The 21,103-nt window shown below is 33.6% G+C and overlaps 1 protein-coding gene across 2 annotated transcripts in view; it reads left to right on the forward strand.

Annotated features, from left to right (window-relative positions):
* The window catches only part of LOC118199025 (trypsin-1-like), a 124,930-nt gene extending 104,310 nt beyond the window's left edge, over positions 1-20,620 (forward strand). For both annotated transcript variants that reach the window (XM_035370838.2, XM_035370906.2), the window contains 4 exons: positions 1,083-1,168; positions 12,324-12,604; positions 16,725-16,882; positions 20,076-20,620. In XM_035370838.2, the coding sequence (XP_035226729.1) occupies positions 1,083-1,168; positions 12,324-12,604; positions 16,725-16,882; positions 20,076-20,231 (681 nt within the window). In that variant the 3' untranslated portion in view covers positions 20,232-20,620. The remainder of the gene's footprint in view (positions 1-1,082; positions 1,169-12,323; positions 12,605-16,724; positions 16,883-20,075) is intronic.
* Positions 20,621-21,103: the final 483 nt, after the last annotated feature.

Raw genomic sequence — 21,103 nt, forward strand, 5'->3', positions numbered from 1 at the left:
TGTTTGCAGTGATCATTACCATCTTCTAAATGGTAAATCTACAACTGACATGTACATACAGATCTTCCAAAATAACTTCATTTCGTCGACTGTGATTGAATTCATTTTGCTACGGTTTTGTAACCTGTACCTATTGGATTCAAATGTCAAATGTTCTAGAAATTCCTTGCCAAACATAAACATTTCCAGTGGTGTTTTGACTTGATAAGCACTACATTTGAGTTTCAATTCACTCTTTTCGGTAAATCTTTATCTACCCACTCCGAAATTTTCTCAAACTGACATTTACAAAATGTCTAAAATTACTAATTATGAATAAAAAATGGCAGTATAAGAAAATGTAAGCACTATTATATAATGTTTACTATGAAAAATTGTACTAACTTGGAAACAGAAGTAGCAGCCATTTTCCAAATAGCAGTGCTTTACTTAGTGATGCTATACAGCCATCTATGATCGACAGTTGAAAGTTCTAATAATATAAACTGAATAAACACAGGAATGGAATCTGTTAAGGCATTTACAGAAGAATAAACAAATTTAAACTTTTGTCTACTAGAGTGGACATGATGCAACAAAGGGTTAAAAAAGAATTATGTTTTATTTTTCAAGTGGCCATAAAACATTTCTGACCATTAGTAGATATATCTTTTCTCTTTGAGAGATATGATTTTTGAAGCAGCGAACCAGTTGCCAATGTGAAAGTATTTCTTTTTCTGGCAACTTTCCACACTGCATCTCCTTATGGCTACTACGGAATTATGTAACTTCATTCCATTCCCATTTTCCCAAATTCAGCTGGAAAGTAAAATAAATAATGCAATAGCTTCATTTTGACTTGATAGTAAATTTTAAATTGTCGTAATTTTAAATCTGAATGAAACTATGTCTAACTAAAGAACAAAAAATATGTGATTTTTGACAATTCTTATAACTTAGTCTTCCTTATGGTTTGGGTTTACTGTATAATTTGGTGATTAATCGCTTATCTTCGGTAATACCGACAATATCAAAAACGAAGAGAGGTCCGCTGGTTTTGGTTAAATTAAAATTGTGCTTTTAACATCTGCTTAAATTTTCAGGCTTTTATCCAAGTGGGCGGCAGTCGATGCGGCGGAGCTCTGGTAGCCTGGAGACATGTCGTGACCGCAGGACACTGTGTTGCGAAGTAAGTGTACTGAACCGTAGAATATTTCCTTTTATTTTGACCACTGTATGTCTTATTTTTGTACGAGAGTGTTTCTGAACAACTGATTGTTTCTGATATCCAAATACGTGAAGCAGACAAAATTATGTTGCATTGCATGCTATATCTAAAAGGCTCTTTAAATATATACATATTAGTTGGGCTTGACTGCTCACTGAGGTAGTTTATATCTTTTGATGCAGCACTTAATGTACCTGCAAAAGAATAGATTATTACAGATAAGTTGGAATAGTGCTTCTTTGTATATTTCAGTTAATAATAAACACGGCGTAATTAAAATATATTAAGTGAAGATTGAACGTTGATTAGTCTGTTATATCATTTTAACACAATATTATTAGGCGGATTTTTACTAACTCTAAAAAAACTTTTTAAGCGCATATTTCATTTAATATTATCCATTTACGAAGATTAATTATCCATTTACTATCATAAAATTCATTTGGTACATACGTCTTATCCCGTCGACCGTGAAAGTTAGTAACTATAGAACCATGAAAGCTTGCGGAATTCTGAGCTGCAGTTCTATCTGTAAATCTAACAATAAAAACTTCATCACTATCTCTGCAAACTCCACTCGCCCCGCTACGTTTCGCACTTAGTAAAAAGGTTTTTGTCGGTTTCTATATTTTGTTAGGCCCTACGATTTTACCGGAAGCTCTGTTTAGTTTGTTTTGGTTTATTGATATTACGTCAAAGCACACTAGGGCTATCTGCCTAAGGGATGCCTTCGTGGAGGAATTTCTAAGGGAAATTGGCTCGTATACACGTTACACATGGGGAAAACCACGAAAACGCCCATGCAGCGAGCCCGTTCGAGGGATTCGAACCTCGGACCGAACTACCAGTGTTAAGCGACCTTAACGCTCGGCCACTGGTGGGCAGCTCTGTTTAGAATACTATGAGTACCCACTTCCTTGATTGTTTCAATCTATTTCTGTTTTGTTAGCTATATTCAGCTGTTTTTCCCCCTCATTCAACAGATGTTAATTATCTCAACTTGCTCTAAATGAAGCGGAGTGCAGTCAGAAATGTGATTTCACAGCCCTCGAACTCGTTTTATGCAAATAAAAATAGCAGCTACTTTACACCCTTGTTCATAAAAACAAAAGGTTGCCTATCGAGAATCAATCGCATTTACATCAAACGAAAGCCCAGACATTCTGAATGAATTATGACGTCACGCATATCCATAGCTGACTCTAAATTATACTGCCCGGGGAGAGTCTCAATGCCCACGGAATAATATGTAAGTACCATTGATTCATATTGAAAGAAATGTTTATTTAATTAAGGCAAAGCATAAAGGTTCTTCTCAGGGCTTTATCTCAGTCTTTAACCTAGAGCCTCAGGAGACTAATGGAAAAAAAAAAAGAAAACAATTATAAATTTGATTTTTTTTCTCTGCCTTTCTTTATTTACTCACTAAAGAGATTAAACTCTAGCTTCAAGGAGAAACTAAAAACAAAATTGTTGCTACCTCTGATTACAGTAAATAGGAAAGACTTGCATGGTAGCTAAAAACTGAGGAAAAGAAAAACAACATTGATTGAAATAAATTACATTTTAGCTTTCAGCGATTCAACAGTAACCCTTTCTTCAGCTGCAACCTAAAGCAGAAAGTGAATGCTGCCGAAAAAGGCGATACTGTTGAATCTTTGAAAGCGCTTCTACTACAATCCAGTCCATCAACCTTTTTTTCCTTACACTTAAGGTACATGCTTGGTTTATTCTACAGCTAATAGATTAGCGTACTGTTGAAGAACCAGAAATCGTCCAAATGTGAATCAAGTCTTTTTTTTTAATAATTATTGCTTGATTACGAAAAATGAATGGCGCACTTCATATTGCCTCCAAATGCATATTAAAGCTAAATAACATGTGTTTTAATGATTATGGTAAAATTAACAAACGCCTACCTTTAAAACATGAAAAAAATCGGTCTAAAATGAGTTTTAACTTTCGTTTCATTTTACTTATCAAAAGGACTGAAAATGAAAAATGGATAAAAAATTCTTAACTTGAGCTTTGTTAGATCAAACTTGCTTATTTTCCCACAGTCACGGTTAGTTGCATAAAATCCGTAATATTTGGAGACAAGAAAGAAGGCTTTGTAAATCTTCAGAATGGAAATCTTCAATTCCTTACTGGTTTCTCTAGACACATGTTCGGGTTTCATATTTCCAAATCCTTATGAAATTAAATAGGTTTAATTCGAAAGAAAGTATTCCATGATAATTTATACTAAACTAAACCTAAACAACAAGGCTTAGCAGAAACTAAGTAGATAAGACTATTGAATTACGATAAACTCGAGCTGCGTTCAGTTTCGGAGAACGAGCTGGCTGCACCTTCTCAAGCAATTAGCCCTCGTGTGCTTTGCAATAAGCAATTAAACGAATAAATATATTAAATGCCAAAAACAAAATTACAGTTATGAAAAATATTTATACAGTAGCCATGAAGATTTAAAAATTTATTTAATGCGAAGATAAGTATTTCTTTGCTGCAGTGGAAAAGCTCTTCTACTATAGGCAATGGTGTAATAAATTATCTTCGTCTTTCTTCTCCTCAATTACTGCCCATTCGCCAACTGTTAATAAATCTCTTCATTTGAGAAATGACTCAGAAGTAAACATACTCTGCTTGCCAAATTAAATCATATTACTAGAATAAAACTTAATTCTTATTGAAAAATTATTAAAAGTGATACAAAAGCAACAAGTATCTTGGAAAGAACTTACAAAACTGCTGATCGACTCTTATGAAACTGCCCATCATTCCTCTGAAAATACACTTTTCAGAACTTGAAAAATCCTGCGAAGCATTTGGCTCTTTCATATTCGACGGTTTAAGACATCCCATACATATTCAATCCGTTTCAATACCGATAAGCTCACCAACGGCTGAGCGGTAAATTCGCTGAAAACTAGTGTCTTTTCTTTTACAAGGCTATCTCACCTGGAGAAGTTTAATCTTTGGACTTTTACATACGTCAGGAACCTAAAGGGACTCATTTAGGAATCCGGAGAGAGCAGAAGTAGTGCATATCCCGCTGCATGCCAGAATAACCAACAAAGTCTCAAAGTAAACTAGAAGTTCGGTCCTGAGCTCAAATGCCGGCTGCATGGGCGTTTTCGTAGTTTTTCCCATTTTTAACATGTATACGAATCAGTTTACCTTAGAAAATTGTCCAAGAAGGGATTCCACCCGTTAGGCAGATAGCCCTCGAGTGCTCTGCCATAGTCAAATAAATCGGAAATCAAAATTCCGGTAAGTAAGCTCGCCAGTCCTTTGATTTATATCTACTGTTTCCAAGTATTCTGCCACTAGAGGTGATTGATGCGGAACGGCATCATCTTAGTCCGTTAGCAAAACGTCTAGGCCAACAGCACTCCTAAAAGGCCTTGCATGGAACTCTAAAATCTCGTTCATGTATCTATAACCGGTTACAAAACCTCCGTAGAGATATGCTGCTCGACAAGCCATTTATAATGGTTTAGGTTAGGTTATTTTAATTACGGCAAAGCCTCGAGGGCTATCTGCCTAAGGGGAGGGATGCCTTCGTGGAGGATTTTCTAAGGGAAACTGGCTCGTATACACGTTACACATGAGGAAAATACCTATGCAGCCAGTCCGTTCGCGGGATTCGAACCTCGGACCGAACTACCAGTGTTCAGCGACTTTACCGCTCGGCCGCTGGTGGGCCTCCCATTTATAATGATTCTACTCCAAAGCATGGAACTGCCTTCCGCAAGGGGTGTCTTTCATGTATCAGGGAAAACCAGTTACCTGTTCTCGCTTTCTGTAATTCAAAACATGCCTAGAATCACTGTTTAGGCTTTATCTAGACTCGTCAGCAAACGTTTCACTGTTCCATTTCTCTTGGCTCGATTAAACATGATGACGGCCCCACCTTAAGCAATGCCTGGTGGAAGATAAAGTGACTGGGACCCAAATCGCTGGTTTTCTCGCATGGAGTCTAACCTCATGAAGTCTTTGTGCGGCAGTAGAATAACTGATTTAAATTCTTTTGGCATTCTGAAACCAACTTAATTGTAGTCATGTATAGATTCTTCGAGCAACAATGACAGAAAACGGTCTTAGGACACAGTTGTTGCTCTTGGCCACTTTTTAACCAGGCTGTCTACGAATTCATTGCTTAAGCGGCTCCAACCTATGTCTTAGAAGTCCGTTTATGCAATTTAGTTGCAGCTAATTGACGTAAATAATTACACCATTGGTCATTGGCGAAACTTTTAATCCGTCAACAGATTTTTTTCCCTATATTAATTTTGACGAGCAGTACAGTATCCGAACTATAGTTTGCCTTCTTAGATGCATTCCGTTTCTTAACGATTAAAAATGTCAGAATGTTCAAAGGGAACATGAGAAGGAAGGGAAGAGATAATATTTCAAAGAATACCTACAAGTCAGTTAAAAGCTTTTAGGATTCGTTCGGCAGTGGCTTAGATATATGATAGTGTTTTTACGTAGGAAATGCTTAAATTTTCAGGACCGGCTGCGAGTGAAATGTATGTCTACACATGATTGTCTAGAACTCTTATGTTTTTGCAATTTAAACAAATATTAAGAAACCTGATAAAATTTATTTTCTGAATAATTGCAATAGTTGCTTGATTATACTCTAAATCTAGAATACTAATATTTAAAATTGTTTCATTAGAAACAGAACACAGGATGAAATTATCCAGAACTGTATATCTTATTTTTCTTCCTTTGCTTCATCCACACCCAATATTTTTCGCTGATTCCGGGTTAAATTCTCAATGAAAAATTTGCTTTCAATTGCGATTTCATCGCTAACCGTTACTTCAATTTAAGAATTATTTCCAACCTCGAGAATAGGTGACAAGCAAAATTATAAAAGGTTTCAAAAAGGATCATAGTGATTAAAATTTTTAATGTGATTACCGTTCACTTGGTATATACAATTTTCTCATAGCTTTACTTTCATAGAAAACATACTGAAAAATCTTTTAATGCTGTCTGAAAGTTTTAAAGTATATTACTTTGATGCGGTTGAACTTCAAATTTTTAATTTTTCTTTGTCCCACGAATGATAATGTATGACATGATAATATTTCTGTTTTTGATTCCAGATTGTAACAGGAATGCATTTATCATGCGATTCATATCACTAACGGTAAATTCCAGTATCCGATTTTGTGCCACTTATAGTATTTATGACACCACTCTTATTTTTAGTGCATTTCGTTTCGAGAGATATTTTTATACAAATGCAGGATCTGTGTATTTTAAGAATAGAAAGTGCAAGAGTAACTTGAGCCTTTAACTTTTTGATGTCTCAGTTAATAAATCTTTCAAACATAAAATTAGCTTTGGTGGTTTTACATAAAGTAGCTGGAGGAAACGACGAATTGAGACCGCAGAAAAAAGATAAAACTACCGGGTTCGTAAAAAGATGCTTAAATGAATCACGGAGTTACGGAAATTAATAGAACCAAAAACAGAGCAGAAGTCCACGTATTCGGAAATATAGAAATTTTTTAATGTGATTTACTTAACAAGAGGCTGAAAATGCTAACGTCTATGAATGCGCTATGCCTATGAATTGATACATCACTCCAAAAAAAAACTGAGATTTTAATAATATTTTGATTTCATATAGCGAATATCAGAGCTCATTATTCTATTTAATAGTTTCTATTCGAATTCCATGGAATTTTCCGTTTAAGTATTTTATTGGCAAGTTTCTGATAATGCCGACGTCTACAAACACGCTGTTCTAAAGTAGTGTTGCCTCAGCCCAAGAAAATAAAGAATTCATTGCTCTCCTGATTTCATATAGCGAACATCAGAATGGCTTATTCCATTTAACGGTTTCTGTTTGATTCTAAAAGATACCACCAGTCAATCATTAATGTAATTTTCTTTTTAGTTTTAGAGTACTTACATGTTTGTTTGTGGAGAGCAGCCAGCCCACTTGAACACAAATGGCACTGGAATACTTACATGTTGCAGAAATTGGGAACTTTGAGACTTATATGAAACACTTGCATGTTTATTAACAAAAATTTCAAACTGTTCGGAATACAATAGGTTAAATTTCAAATCTGTCTTATTTTTAAAGCAGGGCTTCTCATGTTAAGCACTATAGGCATATCTTAGAGTTTTTTTCAGAGCTTAGATTTTCGATTTAAAAAAAATGTAGCAAAAGGCAGAGGAAATGCCTGTTGAAGTAGGATAGTCGAAATTTACATTAGTATATGTAAATTTATTTGTGCCTCGAAGAAAACATTACTAATAGATAGAAGTATACGACTTTCTGCTGCTCTTGACGATATGAATATTACTGTTACTAAAAACATTTAAATTATTAAATTAAACATTTAAATTAAGGCCCAGCAGAAGTCAACTAGTAAACTGAGACTTCAATAGCCATAATGACATTTCTTAATATCAGAAATGCCCTAATGAAAATACCCACCAGCTTATTGCGCTCTTTTTTAAGATCAGGAAAGAAGTCATCTAAATAGAAGGGTAAAATGTGAAATTTTAAAGACATATACTGCATCTCGTGGCTTAATTTAAGTATCTTGTCAATTACTTTTTATGGTTATCGATGGTTCCCTACAACATTTATGGTTTGGTTCAGTTAATTTTGACAAAGCACATTAGGACTATTTGCCTAAGGGGAGGGAGGCTTTCTTGGAGGAAGAGAAACTGGCTTGTATACACGTTACACACGGGGAAAACCACGGAAATGTCCGTGAAGCTAGCCTGTTCCCCTGGAATTGAACCTAGGTCAGAATTACCAGATTTACCCCTCGGCCGCTGGTGAGCCAAAAGTTTTAAGGTAAAACATTATTGAAAAATGGCGATGCAATTTTTTACTGCTTTCAACCACTGATAAAAGGTTCGATTCAGAAATAATTCCCAAATTTACAGCCCATCGAAAATACCTTGCTTTTCATTTTGCTATCATTTATGTTAGTTTTTAGTTATGCAGATCCCAGCCCATAAGTGTCTATTGTTTTAAAAAAGTAAGATAGTATGTCACTTAAGTAGTTATTTTGAGTTGAACTTTTACTTTAACTTCTTCCTTTCCTTGTAGCCCACCAGCGGACGAGCGGTAAAGTCGCTGAACACTGGTAGCTCGGTCCGAGGTTCGAATCCCGAGAACAGGCTGGCTGCATGGGTGTTTTCGTGGTTTTCCCCATGTGTAACATGTATACGAGTCAGTTTGCCTTAGAAAGTCCGCCACGAAGGCATCCCTCCCCTTAGCAGATAGCCCTAGTGTGCTTTGCCATAATTACATACAAAATACCTTCCTTCCTTTGTACTCGTCAGGATGCAAGTTAGTTGTTGCGCACTTAAGCAGAGAGTTTTAGGGTTAGAGCTCCTGGTAGTCTCGCCTTGCTGTTACTTACTCTCGCCAGCTCTGCCAAGTTTTTCTGGCTTTAACATCTTGCTAGAACCAACTTAGGTAGTCAGTCTCTTGTATAGTATGTAGTCTCAGACTGCATTACCTAAGTTTTAATTTGACTTTATTTTATGTCAATTCAAATACCGGCAAGTACGGAAGGTTCGTCTGTCGCCCAAGTATTGCCTTCTGTTCATTTATGAGTTAAATAAAAAACAGGTTATTTTAACCTTCCTATCTTGCTCATTTGTTTCAGGCTAAAGCAAAAGCTCTTTTCCAGTCTAGTAGGTTCTGCAGGACATTAACACAAACCTCTGGATATAGCAGAACCCTACTACGTTTTTTATGAAATTTAGTTTGAAATATACCTTTTTCTATATATATTAAAGTTTTTATAAATTCTAATTTAACGTGTATAAAAAGGAGATATGCTTCAAAGTTTAAAGAAAGAAGGTATATTTTTCAAGATCTGCAGTTGCTGTGGTAATGACTACTTCAAATAAAGCAGAGAGAATAAACAAACCAATCTTACTTTTATCTAAAAAAACAAACAGTAGTTTAAAATCCTTTCTAATCATTATACCTGGTCTTTAGAATAAGCAATAGTACACTAAATTCAATGGTATATTAATACAGGAAATCTAACACAACTGAGGTCTCATTGTACAATAAAATGTACTAAATTCTCTTTACTAGCACTTCGTTTTGTTGTTGAATTTAACTGAAAACCTAAGGAGGCATATAAAAACCAATAATAATGTAAAAAACACTCACATATTTGTGAGTGTTTCTTATATAAATATGTTTTCAGAATAAAATAAAATCTGTTCTAAAATAAAATCTTTTTTCAAAATTTAAACTTCAATGCGCTTGCATATATAAATTTTTTATGTATCTTTACGCTCTTGCGAAACATTTATGATTTATCAAATATTGTCACGTAAAACCTATAAGCAACAACAAACATCTGAGGTCATATCTGAGATCAGCATATGCTTAAAAACGCCTTATTTATTCTGTGATATAACTTTTGTCGGTCAGTATGTTTTATCTGATAAGCAATGGTTAGCATTTTCTTTCCATGAACTACCTTTTTGCTTTCTGAAGTGATTAAAAGTTTATGAGCAGTTTTTTACAGCAGTGACTTTACTTTGCTACCAAAGTTACTTTGTAGGATTGTTGATATAACATGTGAATGTAAGTGGTGGTTCTGAACTTTTCCATTATGTATCAGAATGTAATATCCTATAACTTCGATTCAAACGATGTATTATATATAAAACTCAAAATACCTTATTGTAGACCTCTAAAAAAAGATTATAAATTTAATAAAAGTTATATACTAATAAAATATGTTATTTATTAATATAAAATATAGAACCACTAGTGCCCGAGAAGATAATATTGGTGAACAGTGCTAGTTCCATCTGGGCTCGAATCGTGACGAATGAACTGGCTGCATGGATATTTTCGGCATTTTCTCGATGTGTAAAGCAAAAAAATACGAACAGTTCTTCTTAGAAGTTACTTTATTAAAGCATTCCTCACCGTAGGCAGATAGGCCTCGAGTGCTTTGTCTTATTCAACCAACCTTATTTGTATCTAATATGTACATATATAAATAAAACTGAAATTTTAATTAAGTGAAGGAGAAGAAAACGATACATGCTAAAAGCCTCAGTACATAAATAAACTTTAGTGTACGTCAAAATGAAGTAAAGAATGTACCTTAGACTTACCATTTATATAAGTTTCAAGCTATAAATTCAGAAACTTGCCTGATAATCGTTAACTGTATGTCATGCGTTGCCCTTATCCCTATGAGAAGGCTCATGACAGACAAATTCTTCTATGAACGGATTTCTTTTTTCACATAATTTTATCATTTTTTTTTCACTTTTTGCGTTTTTCGTTTCACCAGACCTTCTCCTTTGTTCTCATATTCTGATGGCTATTTTATTGTAAATCTATGTATGCATGCTTCGAGCGATACAAAAATCTCTTGCAATTTGAACTGTTTGTTTTATTTCCCTTCTTTTATATAATTTCGATCTACATTAAAGTTTATATAATGAATCAATTCGTAATAGCTACGTAAAAGTTTAATACTGTTAAAGGGAAAAAATCAAAAGAAAAGTATAAAAAAAATCAACCGAAAGAAATCAAAGGCAAAAATGAAGTATTACATTTCTAGCAACACCACTTCAAGTGCCACGAGAAATTTTAACAAAGCATTAATTTTTCAGTTATATAACACCTCAAGTGTCAGAATCACAGATTAATTATTAATAAAAGAATGGTTGAGTTCGATTAATTAATTTGAACAGAAACGTATTTTGGAGCACCAGTTGCTAGCTGAAGTAATTTCAGATTTAACCGCCTCCTGATGAAGGTTCAGTCTGATAATAATAAATCAGAATTTTTAATTTATTTACTTATAAAGACATTAGGTATTTTGGAAGCAGTAAAGATGAAAAATATGCAATGCTTTCGCCGGGAATCGAACCACGGACCTCTGGAATACGCGTCCAGCGTGCAGACCGTCGCACCAGGAAGGCATGCCAAGAAGGCGAGAGAAATACCTTATATACTTTTTAGCAAAATTTAATAATTTTCTGATTTTTTTCTAAAAACTGTCGCTTTTAATCAAAGGCTTATGACAAATCATCATCAAAGGTTTTATTTAAAATTTTTAATCAATTTTTGCTGCAATATTAAATGCAAACTTCTAAAATTATATATATACACTTAAATAATTTAAACAAAGTGCAAATAAAGTTAAAAAGTAAAACTTAAATTATGCACTGCATTAATTCAATGCAGTTTACAATTATAATATTTAATAAATTTGAAACGTAATTAAAGTAAATTCGAATAACATGGCCCAATGCTAATGCAAAAAAAATAATAATAATTAGTAAATCAGAGCTATTCTAAAATTTCCAAACAAACTAACGTTGTGCAAATAACGAATTGGTACAAAATTACCATATACACTAGTGTGTATTTAATTATGGCAAAGCACACTAGGGCTATCTGCCTAAGGGGAGGGATGCCTTTCGTGGAGGACTTTCTAAAGGAAACTGGCTCGTTACACATGGGGAAAACCACGAAAACGCCCATGCAGCCAGCCCGTTCGCGGGATTCGAACCTCGGACCGAACTACCAGTGTTCAGCGACTTTACCGCTCGGCCGCTGGTGGGCACCATATACACTAGATAAGCGCGAAAATGATAAATAAAAAAATATAAAGACCAGCACCCTGAGCAAGATGTTCTGCTAGATGTATTCCATTTACCTTTATTATTTTAACAAGGAAACTTGTTATGTCGGTATTTAAAAGAAGGAAAATAATGATCGCAAATGTGTAAAACATAGTGGTATGTTAAAACCCTTTAATTCACTTTGGTTCTGGAAATTTGCTCCAAATCATAACCGCAACAAGCATTTTTAGAAATAAATTACAAATTATTATTGACAACAAATAACGGTCATGTATTTCTATAATGTTTAATCAGATGTCATTTGTTAATTAACTTCTTAATTTATTTGTTAGCTAATTTTAAATAACTGATAATTTTTAATTTTCATCAATTATTTATATTATTTCTAAATGCGCAATTACTCTATTTGTCCTTATAAATAAAATCTTTGAAGTTTTAGTTAGCCATCGTATCTGCCGGTTTTCTTAAACCAGTATCTTTTCAGAACGCAGCATAATCCTGGAAACATTAAAGTAACTCTGGGTGACTATATCCTGAATTCAGATTTGGAAGGTTTGCCTAGCGAAACTTTCGGTGTCGATGAAGTGAAAGTTCATCCTAAATTCCGTTTCACTCCTCAAGCTGATCGTTTCGATGTTGCTGTGTTGCTACTGGATAGACCGGTCGGATATCGATTCAACATGAAACCTATTTGTTTACCTGAGAAAGGAACAGATTTTCTAGGCTCTGTCGGTTACGCCGCTGGTTGGGGAGCCTTAGAACCAGGTAAAAGAAATAATAATATTTATACTTTTATGAAAACATCCTAAATGTCAAATAATTTTAAGTCTTATGTAAATTTTTGTTAATTAATAATTAACTTTTAAATAAATAAGTACATTTTGAATAGATTTAAGTACATTTTTAATAACTTTTAGATAATTTTAAGTAAATTTTAAGCAATATTAGTACGTGTTTGAGTAATTTTAAGCTTATCACTGTAAAAACTCTTATAATGGAAATTTCTTAAAACACTATATTTTAGTAATATTGGTCAAGGAAACAGTAACTTTAAACCACATAAAAAACATAAAATTTAAAGTATTCAAGAATTTATGAACTTGGATTTAATAGGGAAATGTCAGGCATTTTTCTTAGAAAATTATCATCTAAAACCACACTCAAGAATTCAGTTATATAATTTCAGCATTTATTTTTGAAGTTCTGAGATGTACCGGAGAGTTTGGAGTTTTGAAAAGTACTGCAGATCATTTGTAATATCTGTGGTTCATTAATTTTAAGCGTATTTTATTATTTTTAGTTATTGCCAATTGTTCTTTAGCAATTACTTAGCAGTTAATCATTTAAATTAATTATAACTACCTTATTTTAGCAAGAAAACCATTTTTTAATTTTAAGAGAGTAATTAATAAGTCGTTTTCAAATACTCCTGTGTTCAAAGGTTTTGTGGAAAATGCTTGTAGGGCAAGTACTATTTGTTATACGTAAATCATTCTTTTCTAGGAACTTACGGAGTATCATTCATCAGAACATACACACCTTCTCTAGTGCTCCTGACATTTTCTTACATGTTACTAAAAGGTCTTTTTTTATACTTGGCATGGAGTGGCATCGTGCCGCTTCGAACACCATGAATTTTCTGAAAATGTTGATTTCATATCATCATGACAAAAGAGAACAGTTGAATCAAAAAATGATAAATCTGGCAAATAATATGTTTGGGGCATAAGAGAGATCTGCTTCTGCGCAGAGACCCAAGCTACTTCTGTACAAACAAAATTGCAGCATCCTGCTGAATGTTCTAAAGGGACTCCACATTCATTATACATGAAAATTTCTGCTAGCTTTTAATGCATCTGATTTCAGTTTGGATGTATATTGGAAGAAAAGGAATCAAGATACAAAATGAAAGAGTCATTTTTTAATTAAAATCAAGAAAATATCACTTATTCATGACATTTTGAGAAACTTTGAAATTTCAAGGCTAAACCTGTAACGCTCAGAGGGTTAAAGAAATTAAATAATGAAGAATCTGCATAAATGTATGTATGTTTCTCTCATTGCGATAAAACAACGGTACCTAGAGCCATCAAATGTTGAATAACGTACGTCTCCACCCGAATATGGTCATCTGGAAGCCCAAATTTGAAATTTGTTTTATTATTTATTTCATATTTTATAAAGCATTTATGAGTTTTTGATTAAGAAATTCATCGATTCCAAAGCGAGCAGTGGCAACACTGTACTGTGGGGGGGGGGACATTTTTATCTCCAGCGCAGAGACTGTGTATCGGAAATGCTAAAGGTATGCTCTTTTTAAATTATTTTGTGATATAGTTGTTGAATTGAATTTTATGTTTTAAGTGCTAAAAACAGGATATTTAATAAATAAAGGGTAACGCACAAAACATTAATAAAAGCTTCTTTGGGCGTAATTTTCAGATTTCTTTAATATTTTTATTTAATAAATGGCAGTGCCACTGAAAATTATAGAACTCTTTCTAAAATAGAGTTGAAATGCGTGACTTTCTAAGGCCTAAGTAATTTTTGGTTTTTCAGAATAGAAAAACCTCATCATGAAGAAATATTATCATTTTTATCTTTATACACGTTTTAGACTTGTTTGTAAATTTTTAAAATGAAGTAAAACTGTGAACTGGGCATTTTTTTCGTCCGTGTGCACAATGCAACCGGCGCCCCACTAGGGTAGTTCTGCACTTATCAGTTAAAATTGGAACAGTGTGCAAAACGTGCAATGTTGAGCTTTGCATGCAAAAAAAAAAAGGAGTAACATGCTTCAAAATTTTATACAAAATAACGGCTATGCCCTTCAAAATTTTTAATATTTTTTCCAGCTTTCTAATTGTAACTGTAACTATATAAATATAAAATATTAGAAATTTAGAAAAATTTTAAAAGCTTAAATATTTGGTATTCTTCTGCTATATGGACCGGATTCAAAAATTTATGTACGGATGCATGCATGTATAGATGTATGTGTTCAAGTATGCGTGTATATATGTACGTAATACGTTATGCGTGTATATACGCACACATATATATGCACATGCACACGTACATACATTCCTGAGTCCTGTCCGGTTAACAGAAACATACCAATTATTTTCTAAGCTGCAAAATTTACCTTTTAACTTAATGTAAGCTTTTAATTTATTGTAATTCTAAATGATTTTTATACTTTTATTTATGTATTCATAATCTTGCATTGTATTGTATATCTTATTTTGTATTTATATATATACCAATTATTTCTATCATATTATAGTAAAATGTTTACTTATAGCAAAATTACATGCGAATAAATCAGTAAATATGTAAATTTCAAAATAACACGCAAGCCTGTAAGAGCGCTTTTCCTATACACAACGTTGCGTGCTTTGTGGGCTCTAGCGGGCCGCATTTCTTTCTTCAGACCATACGGTTTCAACCGGAAAAAAAAATATGCTTTCAATATTTCAAATGGCTAATATTGATAACTCGCAGTCATATCTTTGAGGTAACATTGTGGAGTGAGAATTAGATTTTTAATTGTTAGTAATTAGAAATAGCCCCTACAACTAACTGTTTAAAGTGAGTATTTTGAACAGAGAAATATGAAAGTCAAAATTTTCTCCGTTTTGCCGAAGAAGCTCCATGAACCTGGTCGCCAACGAATCGAAAGTAAAGTTTATTTATAAAATAATGTTTTTGCTAGCTATGTACTTAAAGTGTTTTTAAAGAATTGCCATCCAGTGCATTATTTGAAAGATATGTTTTCAACTCTAACTACATTTATAACTGTGCGCAACTTATCAGAAACATAGTACAATGGAGCTTTGGATTACGAAAGTCTTGAATCAAACACATTTTTCAAATGGAAAATGTTTTCGATGACGAACGATGTCGCTAGATACGAACAAGTAAGCTGGCAATAAATGATGCCTCCTAAGTGCAACTCATTAAGTGAAGAGAAATATCTTCTGAAAACGACGGAACTGAGAATATTCCTAATTAGTTGTTCAGTGAAATTTGTGCAAAATGGGATAAAGTGCAAAGGCTAATAGAATATTATCATCCTGATAAAGCAGCACCAAGCTGTAGCATAAATTTGTGCAATGACTATGTCGCGTCTTCCTTTAGGAACATTTCAAAACGTAGACAGAAACAAATCACATTAAAAAAAAATTAATGGGAAAAGAGCCTAGCGATTCTGAAGGAGAGATGAGAGGTGTTAAGAGGGAGAGGCGTCATAGCTGTCTGACATTTTTACGGAATATGATTTCTCTATCAAACAATAACACTTTGCGCCTTTCACTTCTTCAGCGTTTTCCACTTACTCCGTCAACTTTCCTACATACAAGTACGATAAAATTTAATTCAAGTTTCCTAATTTTATATGTGTAGTATTATATTACATGTTGCGCATATGTTAATAGTGTGTGTATGTTATATTTAATGAATTCCGTCAGTTTTGCATTAATAACTTGCATTCAAAGTATTCTTTTTTTGAGCAATCATTTGGGATATGGGAACAGATGAATTCATTTTACACTAATTCATATGAGAAAAACTGTTTCGGTTTACGAATATTTCGGGTGACGAACTACGCTCAGGAGCGAATTATGTTCGTGAGCCAAGGTTTCACAGTATAAATGTTTTCCTTTAAGGCTTAACACCAATAAAGATTACGAAAATTGTATATTAGAATAATGTAGTATCTCTTATATTAACATCTTTCTCTTTTTAGTAGTTTTATGTAAATAATTATGGAAATCATTTACAACAAAGATATATGCATTAAGCTACTACTATGCATTAAGCTATCTCTTATTGATTAAAGTCTGTTTCTACAGTGTACGATTAATAAGTTTGTATTTCTTTCCAGGTTCTAAACTTAGACCGAAGATTCTTCAATATGTTCCTGTACCCATAATCAACAATAAAATGTGCGAAGGATGGCACAGGAGACGTGGGATAAATATTGTTATTTATGACGAAATGGTGTGCGCAGGATATGAATTCGGAGGCCGCGATTCTTGCCAAGTAACGTATTTTTCTAATCTACAAATAAGCATATCCTTTTCTTTTTAATTTAAGGTCATGTGAAACTCTATTTTATGTTATGTTAAATGCGAAGAGTGCTCTAACGTAAAATGTGAATAAAGTTTTAAGGAAATACTTGCTCGAGATTCTTATTCAAACACACTAGTTTCACGTATTCTATGTAAAATTATAATCTTATGCGTACGGGAAGAAAATGAAAAAGAATGGAGCATAAACCAAAATTAATGTGTTTATTTCCCTGTGGTTTATATAGCTAGAAAGAATTACACAAAAATTTTAGTACACCTCCACATGAGCGTCATTTATACGGTGAAGTCATGAAGTAAATCAGACTTGCATTATTTATTTGAAAATAGCTATTAGTATTTTTCATGTATGCCGACAGGTAAACCGTGTGAGCTCATATTATTCATTTTGTTAACTAAGTATCAGTTTCACATACAGAGTTCACTTTGAAAATGCCAATAGGAACGCGATGAATCGACAAGAGAAAAGCAGCATACTGTAATCCTTTTTCGGTTGTTTTTTTTTCTTTGGAAGCGAGGTAAAAGAACTTCGTGCGAAACATATTCATAAATGAATATTTCCTGTTTATGGAAAAAAAGGATTTGTCGATTAAAGCCGTGCACGAAGTGGGTCGAGAAATTTTTTCAAGGCAGCTCCAAGGTTTGCGATGAAAACCCAAGTGCGCGCCAGATTTAGATTGAGGCAGACTTAACAGCGTTGAGGGTGGAGGGCTGATTCAAAAAAATGGACTGTACGCTATAACAGCAGCAGTGCCTGTTTGGTTCACTAAAGAAACCATCTTAGAGGCAAAAACTTAGCACATGATGATGTTCAAGAAAGACCGAATATGTCTGAGACAGCAATCCAGAGAATTTTATGCAGCTAGCATTGGAGTATTAATAAAACAGTGGAACGGTTGTGTAAATAATTATAAGCATTATTATGAGAAATATAGTTTCCAAATGAGTATCTCATTAGATTGTTTCGCAGTTGCCTCTTGTGACTTACTTATTGACTTTCCTTTGTAGCTCGGTCTACGTCTAGGCATACTAGGCACGATATCTGATTCCACATGTTCGAAAGCATCACTGGTATAAGCAGTTCTGTTTTTCTATCGCCTCCATTATTCGGGCACGCAGAATCTGCTACACCAGCACATAAGCGTTCAATGCACTCTTTGTGTCTCAAACCCCCATAAAAAGAAATCTGAAGGGTTTAGGACCTACAGGAATCAACTCCGCTGAGCACCAATCCTCCTGGTGAATAAAATTTTTCAAATTCTTTCGAGTTATGTAAGCCACAATACAATAAGCAAGGCATATGACTTTCGAAATAAATCAACTTGCATTTGGATTGGATTATTTAGATTCGAGTAAAGCATATTACTTTAAAAATAAATATAAATTAACTTACAGCCGAATTTTGTTATTTAGCTTATAGTCAAGCACGTGACTGAACGTAATTGGCTATAATCTAAATGACGTGTGAAAATAAATCTAATTAAGCACGTAAGAAAATAAACCTAATCAACTTTCAGTAGGATTCGATTGTTTAGATTATGGCAAAGCAAGCAAAGGCTATTTACCTAAGAGTGTTTTTCTGAGGATATTTTAGGATTTTTTTTTCATTTTATTCAGCATGAAATTACTGCCGTCGTTGAAAATGCTGTATAATGCAAAAACGGGTGAAACTAAAATGCTCATTTATTTATATATTGTGGTCATTTCCACCCAGGGCTGTATATGCTGGCTTAGTAATATTATATGCATTTTCTTAATCTCTGCTCATGGGTATAAAATACATGGATTCGGTTCATTCTATTTGAAAGGGCAGTCTATGCTATCCCGGAAGATAGTAGCATATGCCATCCAAGCGGTTAACAGGATGGCCAGATGAAAGGTTTCAACATGCTTCCCCACACTTCATGGTATCCGTGTCCCCGCGTCTAGTGACCTTTGAGAACCTGTGTAGCGAAGTGGTGCTTTAGAGAGAGCTCAAGCCCACCGTCTTGTGGATTGGAGAACCCGGGGCCTTACGGCAAGAATCTTCTCTGGGTCGCTTTTGATACATACACCCCTTCCGCCTAATACAGATTTAAAGGGGTGAGCAAGTGTAGTGCCTTTAATTGGGAAGAACAAGTAAAGCATTATAATTATATATGGTGGTCAAGATCACCCGTACAACAAACATAGTACAACTGATGATACCTAGTGGAAAATTAGTTCTAAGTGTTTACCATTCTTCGACTGAGTATCATGTTTGAGAGATACTCGAGGGGTCGAAAATATTGTTGTGTCACCAACGTTAATGCAAAATTTTCGGTGAAGAATCAGGTTCATAGTTATTTCCAGGGATTTACACAAAGGGAGTTGTAGTATGAGACACAGAGTAACTATGAAAATTCTGAATGAATCTGCTCAGATAAAATTTTAAAAAAACTAGAGAAGGATTTAGTAAATACGCCTTAATGATTAAGTACTTTATTTTAGCGGGCATACCATTCAAGAAATAAATGCAGTTTTATTGTTTAGTTCTTTCATTTTTTATTTGTTGTGAAATGCTCTATTATTTGTAAATTATAAAACTGGAGAAAGCCAAGCGATAAATTTATTATAAAAATGTATTATATTTTTAATTTAAAAGTAAACATTTATTTAATTAAAAAAAATTATGAATTATTTTCTTTTCTACGGAAGGTAACAGAATTGATTGAAACACAGTATCAACGAAAAACATGGAAATCGAAAAGTAATTTTAATTACCGATACTTACAAACAATAGTGATTGGTATTTAAAAAAATTGTTAGAATGAAAGGCCAGCATCTGCAATACATGCACTCTAAGAGGACTCCAAACACTCCGTCGTTATTGTGGTGCATTTGTTACAGCTTGTGGTAACACATTTGAACACTTCTTGTAAATATCAAACATTATTTCATATAAACATCTGCGATTAAAACGGCTTTTCCTTCTCCATGTTCTTGGTACTAACTGTGTTTCAGTACTCATATTTCACGAGACAATGCATTACCAAAACTGTTACTTTCGCCGTTTGAGAGTTTGATATGAGTTTGTTCCTCATTAGTGCTTGTGGCAGTATCTAATGTACTATCATAAAATAATACTGAAGGGAATATCTAATTTGATTTTTTTTTCTTTCTTCCAGGGGGATTCAGGTGGTCCTCTAATGATAAACCACTTCGGTATTTGGTATTTGGTTGGTATAGTATCAGCAGGTTACTCCTGTGCCAAACAGTTCCAACCAGGAATCTATCATAGAGTCAGCAGTACATCTGACTGGATTTCTACAAATTTGTATTGAAGGGAAGAAAATCTGGTGACTTGTCTTTTATACATAAAGCAATAATGAAGTTTTGAAAATTCCATAAATCATAAGAAATACCCTTAAGCGAACTTTATTGCAGGCAATAATAAACGTTGCTTTGATGTATGTCAGCATATCAAAAGAAAGGTAAAGAAACTGCAAAATGAATCGCCAATCATTAATCACATTACACAGTGTAAAAAAACAACTTTGGATAATCATGTACTTTTTATTGTATCTTCATGAATAATTGTATAACATTGTCAGAACATAGCTGAAAATATTATGGATGTGATTTCAAGTATGGTAATCAACAAATAGTCATGTGTAAATGTCATACTTGAGCCATTTTCTTTTTTTGCCATTAAAGATATACAATTCTGCAATCTTGTACTTCATTTATAAACTCGTTAGCAACTCTTGCGTATGTGAGCACATAATTTATTTTATAATGGACTGGCTCGTTTTATTTTATAAAGCTAGCAACAAAATATGAAAGAATAAAAACTAACGACTATTATGAAAAACATTTCTTTGCACAGATACACGAGTTCGTGCAGAAGCATAGCTGGAATTTAATTTCCCAGAGTGCCATTTATCAATGAGCACTGATAAGCAATATATTTAATTTGAAAGATGAACTGAGGACTTAAATATTATGATCTATCTTATTCTTCTATATGATCTTATCTTGAAGAAGAAAGTCCTCTTATCTGTCTCCATTGTCCAAGCTGACAGTCAAAACTGAAAATAACCTAAGGTTGATTTTTGCTTAAGTTTTGTTTGATGATAGACTGAATCTGTTTCATATATTTCGACCAAATAAGAACTGCTTCATGTTTACTCAAACTACTTTGTTCTAGATTCTC

This window comes from Stegodyphus dumicola, chromosome X2 (genome assembly GCF_044657685.1).
Source record: "Stegodyphus dumicola isolate Sdum_Otavi_A_Nest chromosome X2, ASM4465768v1".
Lineage (NCBI taxonomy): Eukaryota > Metazoa > Arthropoda > Arachnida > Araneae > Eresidae > Stegodyphus > Stegodyphus dumicola.